The 19598-nt window shown below is 36.8% G+C and overlaps 1 protein-coding gene across 1 annotated transcript in view; it reads right to left on the reverse strand.

Annotated features, from left to right (window-relative positions):
* Window positions 1-19598, reverse strand: part of LOC110025255 — a 54154-nt gene that overhangs the window by 5706 nt on the left and 28850 nt on the right. Inside the window, exons 11-13 of the mRNA XM_020725626.1 lie at window positions 4575-4998; window positions 770-863; window positions 311-530 (exon numbers count right to left, since the gene is read on the reverse strand). Of these exons, the coding sequence (XP_020581285.1) occupies window positions 311-530; window positions 770-863; window positions 4575-4998 (738 nt within the window). The remainder of the gene's footprint in view (window positions 1-310; window positions 531-769; window positions 864-4574; window positions 4999-19598) is intronic.

Here is a 19598-nt window from a genome sequence, read left to right on the forward strand (position 1 = left end):
CAAAATTGACCTATTTTATATAATTTCACTGAACAATTGAGTTAAAACCACCCAATTCTTATGCATTCACATATCTAACACCTAAACTTTACTTTTTACATATATAACATCCAAATCTTTTGTATCACATTAAAAAGACCACCATTCTAACTTTTGAGAAATGAAACACACATTTTCATGCATGTAAGGTGACATGTATGTAAAAATTAAAGTTTAGGTGTTAGACACGAAAATGCATAGGACTTGAGTGATATATGTGTAAATTGTCCTAGAATAAAATACAAATGCTAATGGACATCAGATGGAATACCTGTTCGTTGTCAGCAGGCTCTACAAAGACCTTTTTTTCCCACTGATACAAGCCACAATTCTCCACATCTTTAACGCTGAGAGCTGGAAATCCCTGCGCATTTCCCACCCCAACGGCATTAGAAAATATGATGAGAAGGCTTTGACAAGCGTGCTCTTCCTCCATCAGCTCCATTTCTGACTTATTCACAGAAAGATCTTTCCATGGTTGATCAAAAGACCTACATGAAGCAAATAATGAGCTCAAACAAAAGGTAAAAAATCATGACACCACTTCTACAGTTTCAACTTTGACTAACAGAAGACTTCTACCGTCAGGAGATAACAATGAGATATCATAGATTTCAGGCACCGAATGCATAGAGAATGAAATATTTTAAACAAACCCAATAGTTTTTAATTTATATTGAACTTATTTGAAATGAGGAACAAGAAAAAATGCAGGATCGATGTGATTTACCATCTCCAGGTAGAAGTAGTTTCAGTCGGGAAACGGATCTTTGAGCAGAGTGATTGAATTATGTCATAGTTATCATCGAAATATTTCTTCACTCCTGCATATAATTTCTGTAAAAAACTAAACTAAAAGCTGGAAAGAATATAGTAACGTATAAATGCAAGAAAACGTGAAGCAAGAAAAAATATTATCATGGAAGACTGCCCAGAATATTTTGGCATTAACTGCCTGATTACCTTCTAGATCTTTCCCACTAAAAGCTAATGCAAGCTTGGAATTTTACAGTCAAGCTAATTTTGATAAAGTCCTCTTGTTTCCCAGTCTGACTACATCAATTGTTTTTTTCATCAAATATATATATTTTATAAAATAAACTAGAGATGATGAACATTTAGCCTTTTAAAAAATTTCCTACAAAACTGAGATGAAGTATTCATATGACGCATTATATATACATAAATCATACATAAATACACATACATACATACATACATACATATCTATACATATCCTTGTGATAATATTTGTGATGTCAATGACGGGATATGCTTGAAGAGGCCAAGTGATTCCCCAAATTTCCTACAGCATATTGATGACAAACACTTGTGATCCTTGATTTCAAAGGTGATTATTGAATACATTTTGCCCCACTCATAAGAGCAAGATGAGCCTAGAAGATGGATACATCCAATTTCAATGATGAGAAGTCAATGAGCTACTTGACTTCATCAGAATTCATGTTAAAAAGGGATGGTGTATAAGGGATTGACAATCACCTAAACTTTGATGCTGATAGAAATAGCTCAATAGCATTAAAGACTACTAGTATGATTTCTTGCAACAAATAATTGGGGAGATAATAATTGTAGCGTACCAATTTTAAAAGAACTGAACCGTCTGATGCCTAATTCCCACAGACATGCCCCTTTCTCTGATTCAAGCTTCATGTGCCATGTTCACTATATCTTTATGATCACTTTCAAGAAATCTTATGAAAACAAAGAAATGACACGTCCTACCACCAAGTAGCTTTGCCACCAAATGACACCACAAAAAAATATGATTAAGATTGAAACCCTCTGATCGGATGATTTAATGCAAAACAGCAACATTAAATTATGGTCATGGTGACAGTTCGCAAGTTTTCCAATGGTCTAAATTCAAAAAAGTGATAAATTATTAAAAAATTCAAATATAATACAAAACCCTATGTTAGCTAAGTTTGATAAAAAAGTGTCCCCTTCGAGAAAGATTCATTTTAAGTATATGAGATCTAATTGGATGATGTAACCCATGACTACTAACAAGAATCCTTCAATTACATTGAAACTATTATCTCATTTGACTAAGTAGACTAGGGCTCACAACAAATTGAAACAATATAGCCATGGCTCTAGATTAGGTCATCATCATTCTCCCACCATCAGCTCTAAGCAAACTATAACATTTTTTTCAATCTACAATCAAACTACAGCTACAATATGCCAAACATTTGGCATATACCGATTATCCTTAATCAAAGATTAACAGCCATCATCTAGAAAGATGATTAATCATAGCAGTTTGTGCTTATGAAAAATATTAAATCAGATCTTAAATTACTAGCAAAATAAGTGTGGATTCTCTTAAATAATGTATTATTTGCAATCTAATATGTCTACTAAAATTTTGGCCCATAACAAAACAAACTCTCATAGGAGAGTCAGGCACAAATTTACAGAGTTGATAAAGCACGACCTTTTGAAAAGTGAATAATTTTTTAAATTCAAAAACGCTTTCAAGTATAAATCTAAATTCTTAATGTTGCAAAATGTCCACGAACGGGTTGCCTCACCTATAAGTTAAATTTGAAATTCTCAGCTCTTTTAAGACTAATCACCTACATCATAAGTAATGGAGCTGACAAAAGTTGTACAACAAATTCAAAAGCAACTACTATTATAAGATTGTTTTAAATGATTACTCCCATTCTACTCGAGCAAGTTTGCTTAATCACAATTGAGAATATGGTACACAATCGCAATCATCGCTCAACATAATTTATTATTTATTTTTTCAAGATAATTTATTTTACATTTGCTTAAGAAATTCAATTTCAAAATACAAACTTTTAAGGTCAATCTAGCCTATGCAATAGGTTATAAGTTCAGTTCTTCAAATAGACACAAACCTCTACATATGAGTGTGGATTCAACAAGATTTTTAATACAGTGAATATCGAAATAAACTCAAACCATACACAAAATGGAAGATATTATCTATACACAAGCAAGCAAAGTCAATAAATTCCAGAGCAACAAAATAAAATAACATGTATTCTCTACTGATGGTCATGTTAAAAACAAATCTCAATTAGAGATGATCCTATCTTCAAAAAAACCCTAAACCCCCAGACAAATCGTTTAGGCCTGGGTTCAAGTAAATATTAAAAAAATGAAATTTATCGTTTAAAGCTAAGAAAAAAATACATCCATCCCTCATAATAATTTATTGAGAACAATACAGTTAATGTCATATAAGGTGTATTTTTCTGACCACTCACAAAATTCTTAATACAAGTTTGAACATAGCATGTGTCCTCTGACAAAGTCATTTTACCGACAAATGGCACAAAAAAAATTATGGTTTGTTAGTTGTAAAATGGTGCCATTAAATTATAGTCATGGCCAAAGCCCATAAGTTCTCATTAGACCAAATTATTTATATGGTGAATTATAAAGTGCACTTGTGTGGTATAAAACTCTATTCAGTTAAGGTTGACATAAAATCATCCCTTTAGACAAACATCCACTCCATGAATATAAGATCTTCTTAGATGACATAACTCTTGATTGCCAACAAACATATTTCAATCGAGTTAGGTTAACTACCTTTGTTGATTAACTAAACCAAAGGACATTAAATTCACCATCTTTCTCCAATCATTTGCTCTAAGCTAAGGCGGTAACTTTGTTAAAGACAAAAATGATATTATTATAAGCTAACAATTAACTCCTGTTGACTAGTCTTAATTGGAAATTATCTCTCACCAATAGGAAAGGGAATTAATCATAAAGACTTTCACCTAAAGGAAACCTAAAACTAGATCAAAAAATTCTTACAAAATGATGGATGAATCTTTAAATAATAATAGAATTAATCATAAGGGTTTTCACCTAAAGGAAACCCAAAACTAGATCATAAAATCCTTACAAAATGATGGATGAATCTTTAAATAATATCTTATCTAGAGTTTAATTTGCCTTACCAAAAATTTTTGACCAGAAATTCAACACTCAATAAACAGTCGGGCACAAATTTTCCATGCCAACGGATTCATTACAACATAGAATTTAATGCTTTGAAGTGAGTCTCTCGGCATAAAAAATAAATGAATAAAGTCAATAGGAACACAAAAGATTATGTATTATGAGTCAAGAGGAATTTCCCATCTAAAAGATTTTAAAAGATTTGGATGACACAATGTTAGTTTGATAGTGAAATAGAAGATGGTAAGATGATTGATTTTCTTACTTCTAAATCATCATAATAAACACAATGTAGCTAATCTGAATGAAAAGAGTCAATAGATTATGTATTGTAGCTTTATCGCATAAAGTGAAACTCTAGTTAATTGAAACCAACTATTTAGATGTAAGCTTACAATTCATGCTCATCAATTAAGAACATACTTCCATGTAAAAGAATAAAAAAAATGACTACTAGCATCTCGATGGATTTATGGATGAGCATATATCAAAATTACCCCAAAAAAAACAGCTAGACGCACAGTGATTAGAGAATTAAATACAACAGGAGACATGTGTACCTTCTCTGCTTGAAGCAGCGCTCAGGAGTAATGCACAAAGTGCAGCTACTACAGATAGAAAAACACACTTCCTGCTAAGAAGATCCTGGAGGTGCAGAATCAAAATAGCTAATGACTCATTAACTACAGAACTGTTCTTTGTAGCATCCGTTGAAATTATTTTAAGATATGCAAGCATATTTTCTTTCCCAGAGATGTTTGAAGACGTGCTTATTTCACTTTGGTTGCTTATAACAGGTCCAAGGATAACTGCAGCTGATACCCATCTCAACAGTTTTGATGCAAGAGATTCCTCTATCTGCTCTTCACCGCATAGATTAAATAAAGCTGAATTAAGATCCTTGGCAGCAGACTTCTTGTTAATGTTCGACCATAAAACAGTTGGAGCCGCCCATGTAAGAAGCTTAATCAAAATTTCTTTATGCTGCATAAGACACATCAAAGAAAGCTCAATGACTAAAATAAACACACAAAATCCATTTTCTATATGTTCGATTGGGAAAACTGCCAAAAGTTCTTAATAGCAGATCAGGATACAAAAAGAAAGTGGCAAAGAAAATATCAAACCATCAAAACACTTTCCTTCATACCATCAAAACAATAGAAAAAGAAATTACGAGCATGAAGAACCAAGATTAAAGCATCTACACAAGAAGTTTCAAAAGCAATCTTAATTATGGGTTTCATGACATCAGGCCTGCTAACTTTTTTGCTGATCAATTCAGCCTGCAGAGTAGAATTATCCTTTCACACACACACACTTGCAACATCACTATTGCGCACACTAATGTTTTCAAGAATTACCTATGCCCTCTTAACTCTATATGCAGACTGCGGATTTTAAACAGAAAGCAAAACAGGTTACAAGCCAACAGAATAAGCCTAACCAAATAATTAGAGGCAACAGCTCTGTAATTTCAAATAATGCACATGCCCCAACCTAAAATACAGACAAACATACAAAAACACACATCCTCTCTCCCCCTCATCCCATTAAAATTTAATGTCTTTACTTATTTCAAAAATTATTAGCAGATTAAAAAGAGAGAGAAAAAGTCAAATTAACTTGAAAAATATACTCTAGGTGTCTAAGATGTGAGTTGGTAGTAGAATTCTAAAAATTAAATTGAATAGAAAAAAACAAAAGAAAAAGTCATACATAACGGATTACACAAGTAGCATATTCTCGCTTTCAAAAAGAAGCAAAAAATCTTTGAAGAATAAAAATTACATGCAGTGTAATTCGATGGATTCCCACTGTTTTCATTAGTTTCATATTTAAATATGTTCGCCACTTTGACAGCTTGTCACTTTTGAAATTTTGTATTAGAAATGAGATCCTCGGAAGGAAGAATGATTCTACTATATAAATCACATTCTCCAGGTCATATTGTTAATATACTTGAATTTTATAGAGCAAGTGCAAACATTATTAGATATTCAAGTAACTGATCTCCTTTGATTGGCTTTTATCAAAGATTATGTCAAAAAAACAACAGTGACAATAATCATTTAGTGTCATGGCTAAAAAATGCTAGCCTCCAAAACTTGCCAATTTTTTTCCCAGTAATAGTTTAAATGTTTTGTGATCCTTTACTGCTTTTTAATGCTAATTTTTAATTTTTTTGACATATTTTTCACTCGAAGCATACACTCATTTATTAATACCGTAGTAACCTCAAAAGTTTTATGCACCATATAACTCAATCATAAACCTACATGTGGCAAGTGATGGATGCCTCCCACGATATATTCATTCAACACAAACCTTCAGCTTCCCTCTAGGATCTTCCTATGGAAGGTCCTCAGAGCAGCGATCAGCTATCCTCTTAACAAGGAAACCTAAAAAGAGTTTTTCAATACGTACATCCTCAAATATCCTAGAGAATCCCCTCAGTTCCATCCTCCACCGCTCCATCCAAAAACCTAAGAATGCAATCAAGTAAAACCAACCACAGAGAAAATCAAACACTTAATCCTATTGTCTATGGAATTCAGTGAGCAATCAGCAAGTCATGGTGCACTAGACTTAAACAATGTGAATCTAGGTCAGAGTAGGATGATATAGCATATCAGAATATCATCATCAAATTATCGTTTTTTCAACAATGTTTAGGTCGCAGTCTCCATGATCAGTGCCTCATACACATCCTTACATCTCACGACCTCATTTCTAATACCCTTCACAACCTGTCTAGTGTACCTATACCACGTCCTATAGTCAATATCATGCAACCAAATACCTACTTCAAAATCAATGCCAAGAGACAGATACTTCTGAAGAGAAAATGACAGGAATTTGAATTCTCTTCAAGAAAGGCAACAAAATGGAGCACGACACAACTTAAATGATATTGAAAACATCAAGCCAAAAAGGGATTGCGAACATTTGACTTCTCTGTCACCCAAATAGAAAAGCCTTCTTTTTGCCTCTTCCGCCTTTTCTTCCTACCCACTTGCAGGGAATAGCATTGTAACCCAAACTAGAAGAGAAATTCCTCTTCACCTCACTCCAAAAGCTTGTTAGGAAGAGAGCACTCCTTTTAGACTCAATCACATGGTTAATAGCAATTTCTCCATGGATTGTACAATGTACATACATCACTTGATCAAACAACTTAAAAAAATTCTACGACGTCCTGTTCACTTTTATTTTTGAGTTCCATCAAACACTCTCTTCTACCTCCACATCAAGTATCCAAATCGGATTATGCATTCCCTTCTCTCAAGATGAACCTTCAATGTGTGTACTTGCCGCCTTGACCCAATGAGTTTCTCCATCAATGCCATCACTGAGAATTGTTTAGTGAGCACATTTCTCACAAGTATAACCTTGAGAACACAAGTGTTTCTCGGGAAAAATTAACTTCATTGACCATTCATAAGACTTAATGAATTAATAAAAATTTATTCACTCAAAATTAATCCCAACCATTCAATTAAGAAGCAAAAAGTTTCAAGTGTGATATCTATGTAATGGTGGAAAGGTAAGGAAATGGTACTTTTAAATCTACGTCACTAGATTGTTTCAAGATTTGTGACAACCCCTCAATCAAGCCTAAGAAATACGACATTAATCTCTTGACTTCCACAAGAATATGCTGGCCCAAACCAGACCATCCACAACACCAACTTAGTGCCACCAACATGATTCTAAGAAATAGATTTGGATCTATAACAAAATAAATCTCAACTTCTAAAGGAATTATCCATCTATTCAATATTTCCAGGGTATAATAGTCTAACCGTAATCTTAGAGATCAGGTGGTTAAATCCTCAAATATTTTCATCAATTGTGAGATAAAATGTCATGTACATTTTTGCTTGCAACAAATCTTAAGGATTAAGCCTCTCCCTTATCTGACACTCATCTCAGCTAAACTACAACACTATTCTTCATTGAATCCCTTATAAATAAAGAAACTTCGTTTTTTTCCATTATTCCATGGGATGGTGGAGGGCTCTCCTTTAAGCTCTTGCACATATTGTCACAAAGTAGAAATTCGTTGATTTAATTTCAGTGCTCGACTCAATCACCAATTTGAGCATAGAAAAAGATAATTGGGGATAAAATCCCTACATTGACCTTTCTAACGGCATAGCTAGCTATGTTTATTGCACAAATTCATAAATCTTGGAGTTATCCAAGTGGCAACCCCTATTGTTCTATAAGCTTTTCGGAATACTTCATGTAAAGAGCATTCAAATTGATAAATTTTTAAAAGTTGATATAGTTCTTCACAAAATATTTTCTATTAAACTAAATTGAAATATGTTTCTTATAAACAAAATAGTTGCTAATAGAATTTAAACAATTGTTGATGTGTTTTGGTAATATTAACATGAGATGATGTGAACGATAATGCTTTTAGTAATCTTGATGTACTCGTTCAAACAATATATAAAAAGAATGAAAAGAAGCAATTCCAAATGAAATAAGAATGATTGAGAAGATCGTGATATCTTTCGGTCATCAGTTGTAAAAAAATCACTCTAATACAAACTAGATACATAAATAGCAATATAAGTTTGAAAATTAAAAGAAAATATGAAGAAAATAAGACAAAATATACCAAATAATTAATTATGATTTTTTTATGTCAAGTCGATTGCAAACGATATAGCAAATGCGAATTTTCCAGCTTAAATTGTTGTATTATATTGACGTTTTAATGTTATCATGTATTATGATTATGCCATAATTCATATAATTGTGTTATGCCTTTAGTATGTTTGTATGCTTATATGATTGTAGGTTTTATTTCATGTTTAAATAATGTAACGGTGAATTATTTATTATTTCCCTTGATCATTTCAATATTTAGGAGCTAAGGCCAATTTATTATAGTAAAAAACATTTGAGTGAAATATCCTTCTATAAAATTTGGCATAAAATGATAGGTTCATCAGAATGTTTTTTTGCGCATGTTATATGATCTTATCAAAGTGTTAGGATCCTCCATGTTGTGTGCAAAAAATTGTAGCTAGTAAGTATAATTACTTATATTCTTCCACATATCTTCCCATACTCTTCAGCATCCACTCTCCATCCTTTTCATTCTATCATCCTCCATCACACCACCACTTACACAAAAAAGCCTGCCCACCAAAGCTGATCCACCAAACTAACCTACAGATTGTTGTTTCAGGGGGCTGCAGCAAGTAAGTGGAGAGAAAGAAAAAACAATAGTTTGTTGTTTTCAGAGGGAGAGGCAACAAAGATGTAGCAACGAGGGTGGAGGGAGTCAATGCGGGAAGGGATAAGAAAAGATATGGGAAGCATAAACACCACTAGAGATCAAGATACAGCTGACACAGCACTTGGAACACCTAAGATATAGCCCTAGAGGGGAAATGAGAGACGTCAATGGCAGTCCCGAAACAAACACACCAAAAACTAAACCTTAAAAGGTCAAAAACACATATATAATCCTAGGAGCTAGGAGTGGACCCCCTTCTTGAAACAGGCGACACTCCCGCTTGAGAGGGCTCGTCGGCCTCCCGAGTCCTAAACCAGTTCAATCTAGGTGTCCATACGCAAGCGTCACAAAGTATTGCACAAATTAGAATCACCGCCAAACGCCACCATCTTGTCAACTCCAAAACACTTTGCGAAGCCAAAATCAATCTCATATAAACTCTCATACTCTTCTCCACTTGTCTCGTTCCTATCATTACTCTTAGACCAGTTCAATCTAGGTGTCCATACGCACGTGTCACAAAAACTTGTACAAACTAGAGGCACCATGAAATACCACCATCTTGTCTCCCTCCTAAATACTTTGCAAAGCCAAAATCAATCTCATATAAACTCTCATGCTCTTCTCCACTTGTCTCGTTCCTATCATTACTCTTGAATCGCTTTCTGCCAGGAAAATTGCTGCAGTGAAAGGTGACGGCGAAGTTAGGTACAGCCCTTCATCGGGGTCACACCCACCATGATTTCATGTTTAAGGTCAAAATTCTTTGAATAGATCTTCTTCAACCCCTAATCGCAATTCGGCTTGTTAGGCTTGTTGTCGTTGGTTCAAAGCATCTAAATGTCGTGCAATTCCCTCCTGATGTTGCTGCTTGAATCCACTCTCGACTCCTTCATTTGATCCCGCATGCTTTTTTTGCTCAAGTCGTCTGAATATCCTACTATTCCTACAATATGTTGTCACTCAAGTCTGCTCTTGATTCGATTCTGCAGCTCCAGATCCCACCCAAAGCAGCAGTGCTGCCCTGATGTCGCATGAATCCTTCTGATTTTTGCAGCTCGCATTCACTCCAGCATCGTCACTCGATCCCACAACAGGCGGCAGTGGGTTTAAGTGAAACTCTGCTATTTTTTTTATCATTTCTTTCAATGCTTTAAATCACCCCACCATGGACGAAAACAGCCCCTCCAATAAGAAGAACTGCCCCACCAGGAACGGGAAACGTCACTCCATTTCAGATATGATTTGGCTCACTTCTTCCTCCAATTTCTCCTCCAAAGCATCTACTTTCTTGGTCGTCATCACTCCCAAGACAGTTGGATCCTGCACATTGAAATCCTATTGTTGGCTTCGTAGGTAGCCCAAATCGCGACTGCATTGAAAGGTTGTAAGTCGTGATCCCGTCTTGGCTTCCCAACTAGCATGAATCGCGATGGGAATGCCGCAATCCCATCATCGGCTTCCCATATAGTGAAGTTCAGTTAGTAGAGCACAATTGATCCAATCATTGGGTCTCGAAGAGCGACTAGAGCACGCCCGATCTCGTAGTTGGCTTTTATGAAAGGATACCTGTATGCAATCCCCTTGTATTGCGACCGTGTCTTCGGCGTCTCAGCTAGCTCTTATCGCGATTAGGTCAAAATTTTGAGGTTATTTGTACGTCATGATCTCATCACTTATTTCGCAGAGATTGATTGCTCTTATATCAATTTGAGAGGAATCAGACGAGTTTTTTACTGTAAAAATGGTAAAATAATAGATTTTATTCTGAAGATATCAAATCAAAGCAATACAATTCCAAATATATAAAGGATAAACACCTACAATTCCAGAGGTATGCGATCTCTCCCAAACCCTAACTCATAGATTCAAGTCACTGATCACATACATCACATAACCTAACCCTAAGCATATTAACCCTATTTATACCCATACAATAATAACTAACAAATGACAAAATTACCCTTTTAGCCTTACACCTAATAAGCCTTCAAATTATTTAGTGGGCTCGGAGTGACAGAAAGCTTCGTCGGTGCCGTCTAACACATTTCAAATAAATCACCACTTGCCAATTTCAACAACATTCTCAAGATAATTCCAAGTTTCTTTTTTTTCATGTTATAACGCAATGGAGAAAAAAAATACATGTAACTGACCTCACTTAGTGGAATAAAGACTTGATGTTGTTGTTGTTATTGTTATAGTCGTTGTACTCTATGATCCAAACTAAGAGCTAAAATCCCACACAATGTTATGTGCAAGGAGTTCCAAATATTAATTCTAACTACTCTTTTTTTTATTATGATTATTCTGCTTCATATCTTTTATTCATTTTCATATTCATTAATCTCCCCATAAATAAAGTTTTAATCTTCATCGTGATTGAATTATCAAATCCTTAATAAGCATAAAATGTAGGAACTTCTTAAAGTCATCATATATATATCTTTTTTTTTTTTCTTGCAAGGCCAAAGGCTATTATATTAAATAAAAAGTTGGGTACAGATTGTGGGAGGTCCCTAACATGGCACCCTGTCCACACAAAAACTACCACATCAAATGGTTCCAAAAAGAGAAAATATAACAAAATACATAACAGATCAAAATAAAAAACCAAAAAGTGTCAAAATAGGAGTATCAGGTAGCTGGTAGTATGGTGTTCTAGGGAATACAACAAAATACATAAGAGACCCAATTTTTTATTGTCTTTGCCTCTAGTTCTAGGGAAGGAGTCAGCTAATAAATTGGTCAGATGAGTTCCATTGCCAGTAGTAACTAATGTATCATCCAATAGATTCTCTAGCTTGAGTCGTCCTGCGTTCTTCTTCTTCCTCCTTGTGTAGACCTATTATTTCTCATCCGAAGATTGGCACCCCTGATCAGCGGAATAGTCTGAAGTGTGCAGGATATGTGTGGGTTGTTCAACAATAGAAGCAACTACTTGTTGTACCAACTGATCTTTTATCAGATCGAAGGAGCACTCTTGTGTGTCTTGGCATGTGAGTGGACCTTCTTCAATAACAGTAAGTGGTATCAGCACATTTGGATTTGTACCTGTAATATGGTGTTTTTCATCTGGAACTGCGATGTTGGAAAGAGGATCGGATTGCACCTTCTCAGCAAGAATGGTAGGTGACTGATCTTTAGCGATATTTGGTCTTAAATAAGGATGCAAGCGATAACAAATAGTAGAACTGTAGCCAAATATGTTACAATGACAGCAATAAGAATAATGTGGTTCTATTTCAACATTTTGTCAATACCCGTTGTGAATAGTGACAATCTATATTAAAATATAATTTTTTTTTGCCCAATAATTTCATAGCATCAAACTCTTTCCAAAAGATCTTCAGTTTTGGGTGACCATAAAGGAATTTCCCCACTAGAACACAACGCCAAGAGAACGCGGATTACTAGTTTCAACCTCAGTAAGAATAAGAGCAGGTTTCCAATTTTTCTTCCAAGTTTTTTAATAAAAATGTGATCACCACCACCTTCAAGAACCTCGTGGAAAGATTGTGGAACATTGCAAGACTTACCGATACCAAAACCAGGCTCTGAAACTGAAATAGGGGCACAAGCAAGAATGGGAAAGTCGTCGGCAAGGGCATTTGCATAGGAACAGAGCGTCGAGCCCATCTCCCTCACAAGATGGTCACGGTCGGAAAAGAACTGTGTGGCGGGCCGCAAGGAAACGAGCAGACTTCAGGTGCTGTCTGACGGGCTCGTTTTGTCTCGAGCGAGCGAGGAGACGGTTGCAAGAAGAAAGGTCGTCGGCTACGAAAGACGACTGCGGGAAATAGCACCATCGTCAATGGAATCAGACGACGACGACAGGAGTGATCCTCACAACTACGGAGACGACAGGGAGTGATCGACTTCAATAGGAGAGACTAGAGCATTATCTACGTGAACATCGTCGTGGGAGACGTCGAAGAGAAGGGAATAAGCCGAGAGATTCACCGTCGGGAATCGTCGTGGGGCGAAACCCTAGCAGAGAGTGTCGCTGCCAACGATATATATAAGCGTGATGTTTTTTATTCTGGTTCTGCTAGGGTTTGCGATTCGATGGCAACACGGGCAAGTCGTCCTCCATGGCTCGTTTTTATGCCAGCAAGACCGTCGGCGGCGTGCCAAACTTCCCTCCAGCCTTTCATGATTCTCTAGCGCTCGGTACAGAGACTACTTTCATTCAACGTCCGGGTCGGGCCGTAGGGCGAAACCCTAGCAGAGCGTGTTGCTACCGACGAAATTGGCATATGTGTGTGTGTGTGTATATATATAAGCACGATGAGTAGCTAGGGTTTGCGATTCGATAGTGACGCGGGTAAGTCGTCCTCCATAGCTCGTTCTTATGCCGGCGTGACCGTCGGCGGCGTCCCAAACTTCCCTCCCGCCTTTCACGATTCTCTCGTGCTCGGTACCGAGACTACTTTCATTCGACGTTTGGGTATGAAAGGGGGTAAGTTTGCTCTCTTCCTCTTCGACTCCGACAATGTCTTGTTTTATTTAATCATGAGAAATTGTTTTCCTTGTCTGCTATATTCGGGAGACCCCATAAACTTGATGCTCCCACTTATAATCTCTCGAGACCGTTTATGGCTAGGGTTTTAATCGAACGGGATGTTAACTTACCTCCACCTGATGAAGTTTGGATTGGTTCGGCTCACAGTGGATACTGGCAGCAGGATTTATCAGAACAACATCCTTCTTACTCTACTCATTGTCGTATGTTTGGCCACGGCCCGGATCAATGTTTTTGGTACCCTGAGTTGCAGAAAGGGGGAGCTAGAAAACAGTCAAATGTTGAGCAGGTGCCTCCGCTCCCTGTGGAAAATGTTTTGGATGCTCCGGCAATTGTTCCTGTCGAGGTTTCTCACCTACCAATACACCCTGTTTTGGCTCCTCATGAGGGGCGGCCTGTCCGCCTCCTCAACGACCTTTATCTCCTGTTGGGAGAGATGAGCAAGTGATGCCTGGGATGGTTCCTCCTATTCTTTCTAACACTGATGGGGCTCATCTATCTTCGGCCTCTCTTCCTGATGTTTTGAATCCTGATAATATCTCTCTATATTCACATCATTTTAATGATATTTCTGATACTCCTTTGGAGGATATTTCTAAAATGTTAAGGGATGAATGACATGTTCAAAAATATCGTCGGAGAAAGTTTAGAGGCCAAAAGGAGGTTCAAAATCACAATATTGGGAGTAATTTGCTGGATATGAATCACTATTATTCTGATGGAGAAAATGGACACACCCGGCCAAGATCTTCTAGGAAGGGTAAAATGTCTACTCATGTTTAACGTACTAATTTGGAATATCAGGGGATTTGTGGATCCTCACTCCCTTGGTAGACTTAAATTAATACAAGGATTCATAAGGCTGGTACTTTTGTTATCTTGGAATCCTTGATCTCCTCTCCAGATGATCGTATTTTGGGTAAATTCAAAAAATTTTCTTTCTTTGCTAATTGCTCTAACAAGATTTGGTTGTTTTGGCAGAAGCATATCACAGTTGATGTCGTTATTGATGATAGATAGTTTGTGCACACCTCTTTCTTCATGGAGGAATTTTCTAGTTGTCTTACTTTCGTTTACGTCGGGACTTCTAACACTGCAAGATATGATCTTTGGCACAAATTATCTGATATGCGTGCTCTTATCCACCATAATTGGTTAGTGGGAGGTGACTTTAATATGATTATGCATGATTCAGAAAAATTGGGTGGTCGGAGAGTTAACACCAATTTGATAGATAAATTCACTGAAGCTATGGACTTGGCTGGCATCTCTGATTTGGGCTTTGTTGGTTCTAAGTTTACTTGGAAAAAGGGCAAGCTTTTTGAACGACTTGATAGGTGTTTTGCTAATCAACTGTGGACATCCTCTTATGGTTTCTCTCAAGTTCAGCATCTTTGCAGATCTGATTTTGATCACAGCCCCCTCCTATCCTTTGATTTTTTCAAAAAGGTCTCAAAATATCATTTTCGTTATTTAAATGATTGGGCTAGACATGATGATTTTTTGAGAGTTATTGCTACTAATTGGAGGTGTGAGGAGGTGGGCAATGCTTTGTTCACTTTGGTTCACTCTCTGCTCCATAAAAAGGTGGCTTCTGCTTTAAGGTCTTGGAACCGGAAGGTTTTTGAAGATGTTCACGCTAGAGTTAAGAGGGTTGAACAGAGAGTCAGTCTCTTACAGGCTCTTGATGAATCTTCTGATGATAATATTCATGAAATGCAGGAGGCTAATAGAGATTTATTGGAGGCCTCCCATTGGGAGGAAGAGTTGTTGCAACAAAAAGCAGGGGAGACTTACTTTTCTCAAGGAGATAGAAACAATAAATATTTTCATGCTTGAATTAAACAATGACGGACCAATAATACCATTGTTAGAATTAAAAATCATGAGGGGATCTGGATCACTAGGGATGAGGAGCTTGGGGAGAGCGCTGTTCTTTATTTTTATAAACTTTTTGAGCATCATGAAACCTCGGGCTCTATTGATGTTTCATTATTTGATGATGTATGTAATCGCATGGAGGATCTCAGTTTATGTGGTATTCCCTCCGCCGGGGAAATTTATTCTACTCTTTTGGAAATCAATAGTAACAAAGCCCCTGGGTCCGATAGTTTCACGTGAGCTTTCTATATTAAATGTTGGAGTATTGTTAACGAAAAGGTGGTGGAAGCTATCCAAAGTTTCTTTAAGGGTGAGACCCCAGGGAGTTATTTCTCTGCTGCTACTATTGTCCTCATCCCCAAAAATACTCAAAAAACCACTTGGGATCATTTTAGGTCTATTTCTCTGACTTCAGTTATATCTAAAATGATTAGTAAATTGTTGGTCAGACGGATTCAACCTCATCTCCATAAATTAATATCTTCGAATCAATCTGTTTTTATTCAAGGGCAAGGGATCACGGATAATATTATGCTTGCGCGGGAACTTATGCTGGATATTGATAAGAAATGTAGAGGAGGAAACATGGTTACTAAAAAAAACATTCGCAAAGCTTATGACTCGGTTAGTTTGAATTTTATCTTGCAGGTTCTTAAGGCTCGGGGTTTCTCTCAGGATTTTTGCAAACTAATTATCTCATGGCTTCATTGCAATAAATATAATATCTACATTAACGGTCAATCTCGGGGTTTCTTTAGTGCGGGTCATGGGATTAAGTAGGGTGACCCCTTATCCCCTACTATTTTCATTTTGATATATGATTATCTCTCTCGCCTTTTAAATGATCTTTTCAGGCAAAACCCTATCTTGCATTATGCTCATAAATCCAATATGTTAGTTACGCATATGGCGTATGTCGATGACATGATTTTGTTTTCTAATGCTAGCAAAAAAGCGGTAAAAAAATACATTGTTTAATGGAAGATTTCCAATATGTTCTTGGGCTCCTTTTTAGTGTAAATAAATGCAACTTATACATGGGGAACACAATCAATCGATCTAATGCGTGTTGGATTGCCAACTTTACTGACTTCTCTCTTTCAACCCTTCCTCTTAAATATCTAGGGGCTTTTTCACTTAAGGACGGGAAAAGACGGATTCAGTTTGATGAGGTGGTCGAAAAGGTGCGGAAAAAAATTTTGTATTGGAAAAGTAACTTCCTCTCTTTTGGAGGTAGAATTACTTTACTCAGGACTATTTTCCATTCTCTTCCTTTATATATCCTTCAAGTTTTCCAACTTAAAAAGAGTACCCTATTGAGCCTCGAAAGATGTTTTAACAAGTTTTTTATGGGTGGAGAATCATTCAAGTAGAAGATGGATGCCTTGAAAAAATATTTGCAAACCAATTTATGTTGGTGGTTTGGGTTTCAATTTCTTGCATCATATTGCTGATATTAATGTTTTTAAGCAATGGTTTAATTTCTGAAAAGGGAATTCTTTGTGAGCCAATTTCATGGTTGGTAAATATTACCACTCTTCCCATCCTGCTCTGATTAACTAGAGGTTGGGGGATTTCACGATGTAGAAGAGGATGCTTCATATTAGAGATTGGGCAAAGGAGTTCCTTTACTGGGAGGTGGGGAGTGGTAATATTTCAATTTGGCACGATTGTTGGTCCCATGTTATGTTTGATATGAGGGATACAAGGTTTTCTAGCCTTCTGGTTTCTAACACCTGGGTGGATGGTCATTGGAATTCCCTTTCCTTCTCAGCTTTTTGGGGCTTGAGGGAGCTACTTTTATTGCCACAATTCATATTGAGTCTCAAATACAAGATACTCCTACTTTGAAATTTCTTATTTCTTGCTCCACTACCAAGTCATTATATTCTGCTTCATTATATTCTGCTTTACATAATTTTCATAAGCTCCCTTGGGGAGAGAGTGTTTGGAGTTGGACTTTAACCCCGTCTATGTCTTTCGTGGCTTGGTGGATCTTCCATTCGGTTATTCCTTGTGATGATATTTTAAAATTGAAGGGTTTGAGACTTGCGTCACGTTGTTGTTTGTGTAATGCGGCGGAGGAGTCTATTAAGCATTTTTTCTTTTATATCTCTATTCACAGTTTATTTGGCGGAAGGTTGGTCTTTGGTTTGGCATTATTCTGCATCCGAATCAGAATCTTTTTTTACCACTCTGGTTTGTAATTGGATCGAAAGCAGAAACATTTTTTTACAAAATTACCCTTACATTATATGTTGGTTTATATGGATGGCTCGAAATGATATTAAACATGAGGGTAAAGTCATTCATAATACGATGGTTTTTACAAATATAATTGTTTATGTTAATAAGCTTTGGAGGACGAGTAATGTTAAACAATGCTTCTTTTCGGGCATCACTTATTTTCAATCTTTGGGGTCCACGGCTATGGTTCGGAGAGGATACCGCAACTCCCAGTTTTGGTGAGATGGCGGTCACGGGGTGGGTAAAGTTTAACACTGATGGGAGCTGGAAATCTTGCAGTACAGGTTGTGGGGGCATTGCTAGGAATAATGTCGGGGATTGTATTCTTTTATTTTCATCTCCCTGTTTCTCTGATACACCTCTTAAGGCGGAGGCTCGGGCCATCTTGACGGTTGTCATGATAGCTCATTCACTTAGTTAGCATTTTATTATCTTTGAAAGTGACTCTCGCATTTTGGTTGATATTCTTGCTAATGGGGTTGATGCCTCCTAGGATATTCTCTATTACATTAAGAGGATTAAACTATTAACCTCTCAAATGTCTATTACTTGGAGGTTCATATATCGTGAGGGGGAATAGACCCGCAAATTGGCTTGTTATTTTTGGTAGTACAAGTTACAACTGTTGGGTGGTGGGATCTGTCCACCCCCCCCCTCTACACTTTGGTTCTTGGGGACAAGTTAGATGCTCCTTATGTCCGTTGTGATGGTTCCGGATAGCATGTTTCTTTGATGCCCCCTGTTTATTTTTTATGTATTTCGGTGGAATGGTTCGGCCCCTATTTTGCCAAACAATTTGGATGGGCTATATGGCATTTTCTATGGTATTCAAGTCTCCTATCCTCTATTTTCTGTATTCATACTTCAGTATTGGGATGGTTTGGATTATTTCTTTGTGTTATTTCTGTCTGCTGCTTAGGGGCTGGGGATATGGATGCCCTTGGGCTGTTCTTTATCGTGAATACCTTTGTGTGGTTCCTCTTCCTTGCTTGCGACTATGTGGTGGTTTACTACTCACCTGTTGTACTGTTACTACGCCATGCTCGGTTTGGCATTTCTTGCTCCTTAGGCAGGAGTTGTTTCCGGACGAGGGCTCCCCTCATTTTCTTATTCCTTTTGTGGAATTTCTTTCCTGTTGTGTTCCTCTGTTTGATCTATTGCAGGAGCTCTCGTATGTTTTCCTTTGGACTACAAAGATTATAGTGTGGTCATGGCCTCCTCGGTTTACTGTCTTCTATGATGGAAAGCGATGCGGTTTCTCTCTTTTGCTTCTGTATTTTGATCTCTGCAGGATTCTCATGTGGCTTGCTCTACACATGACTTATTTGGGTCTCAACTGGATGTTGATGTCGTCTCTTCAAACTCATCGAATCACTCAAGCTCTTTCTTCGGTTTTTTGGTTGTTTTTTGTGTACATCTATAGATTGGGTATAATTTTCTTTTGGTATACTGGATCTCATGTATTTTAGGTACACAATACCTTTTATCACTTTTCTTTCTTTTTTTGGCGTGGAGTTGTAATATGAATAGAGGAACCCCTAGGACCCTCCTTTTATTTTTAGATGGGGATCCTCCTTCCCTCTCTCACTTTTGTACCTTTTTTTTATATTAACACGTAGAGAGCCACATGTTGCTCTTTCCTTAATATATATATATATATATATATATATA

Source organism: Phalaenopsis equestris, unplaced genomic scaffold, assembly GCF_001263595.1.
Source record: "Phalaenopsis equestris unplaced genomic scaffold, ASM126359v1 Scaffold000297, whole genome shotgun sequence".
NCBI lineage: Eukaryota > Viridiplantae > Streptophyta > Magnoliopsida > Asparagales > Orchidaceae > Phalaenopsis > Phalaenopsis equestris.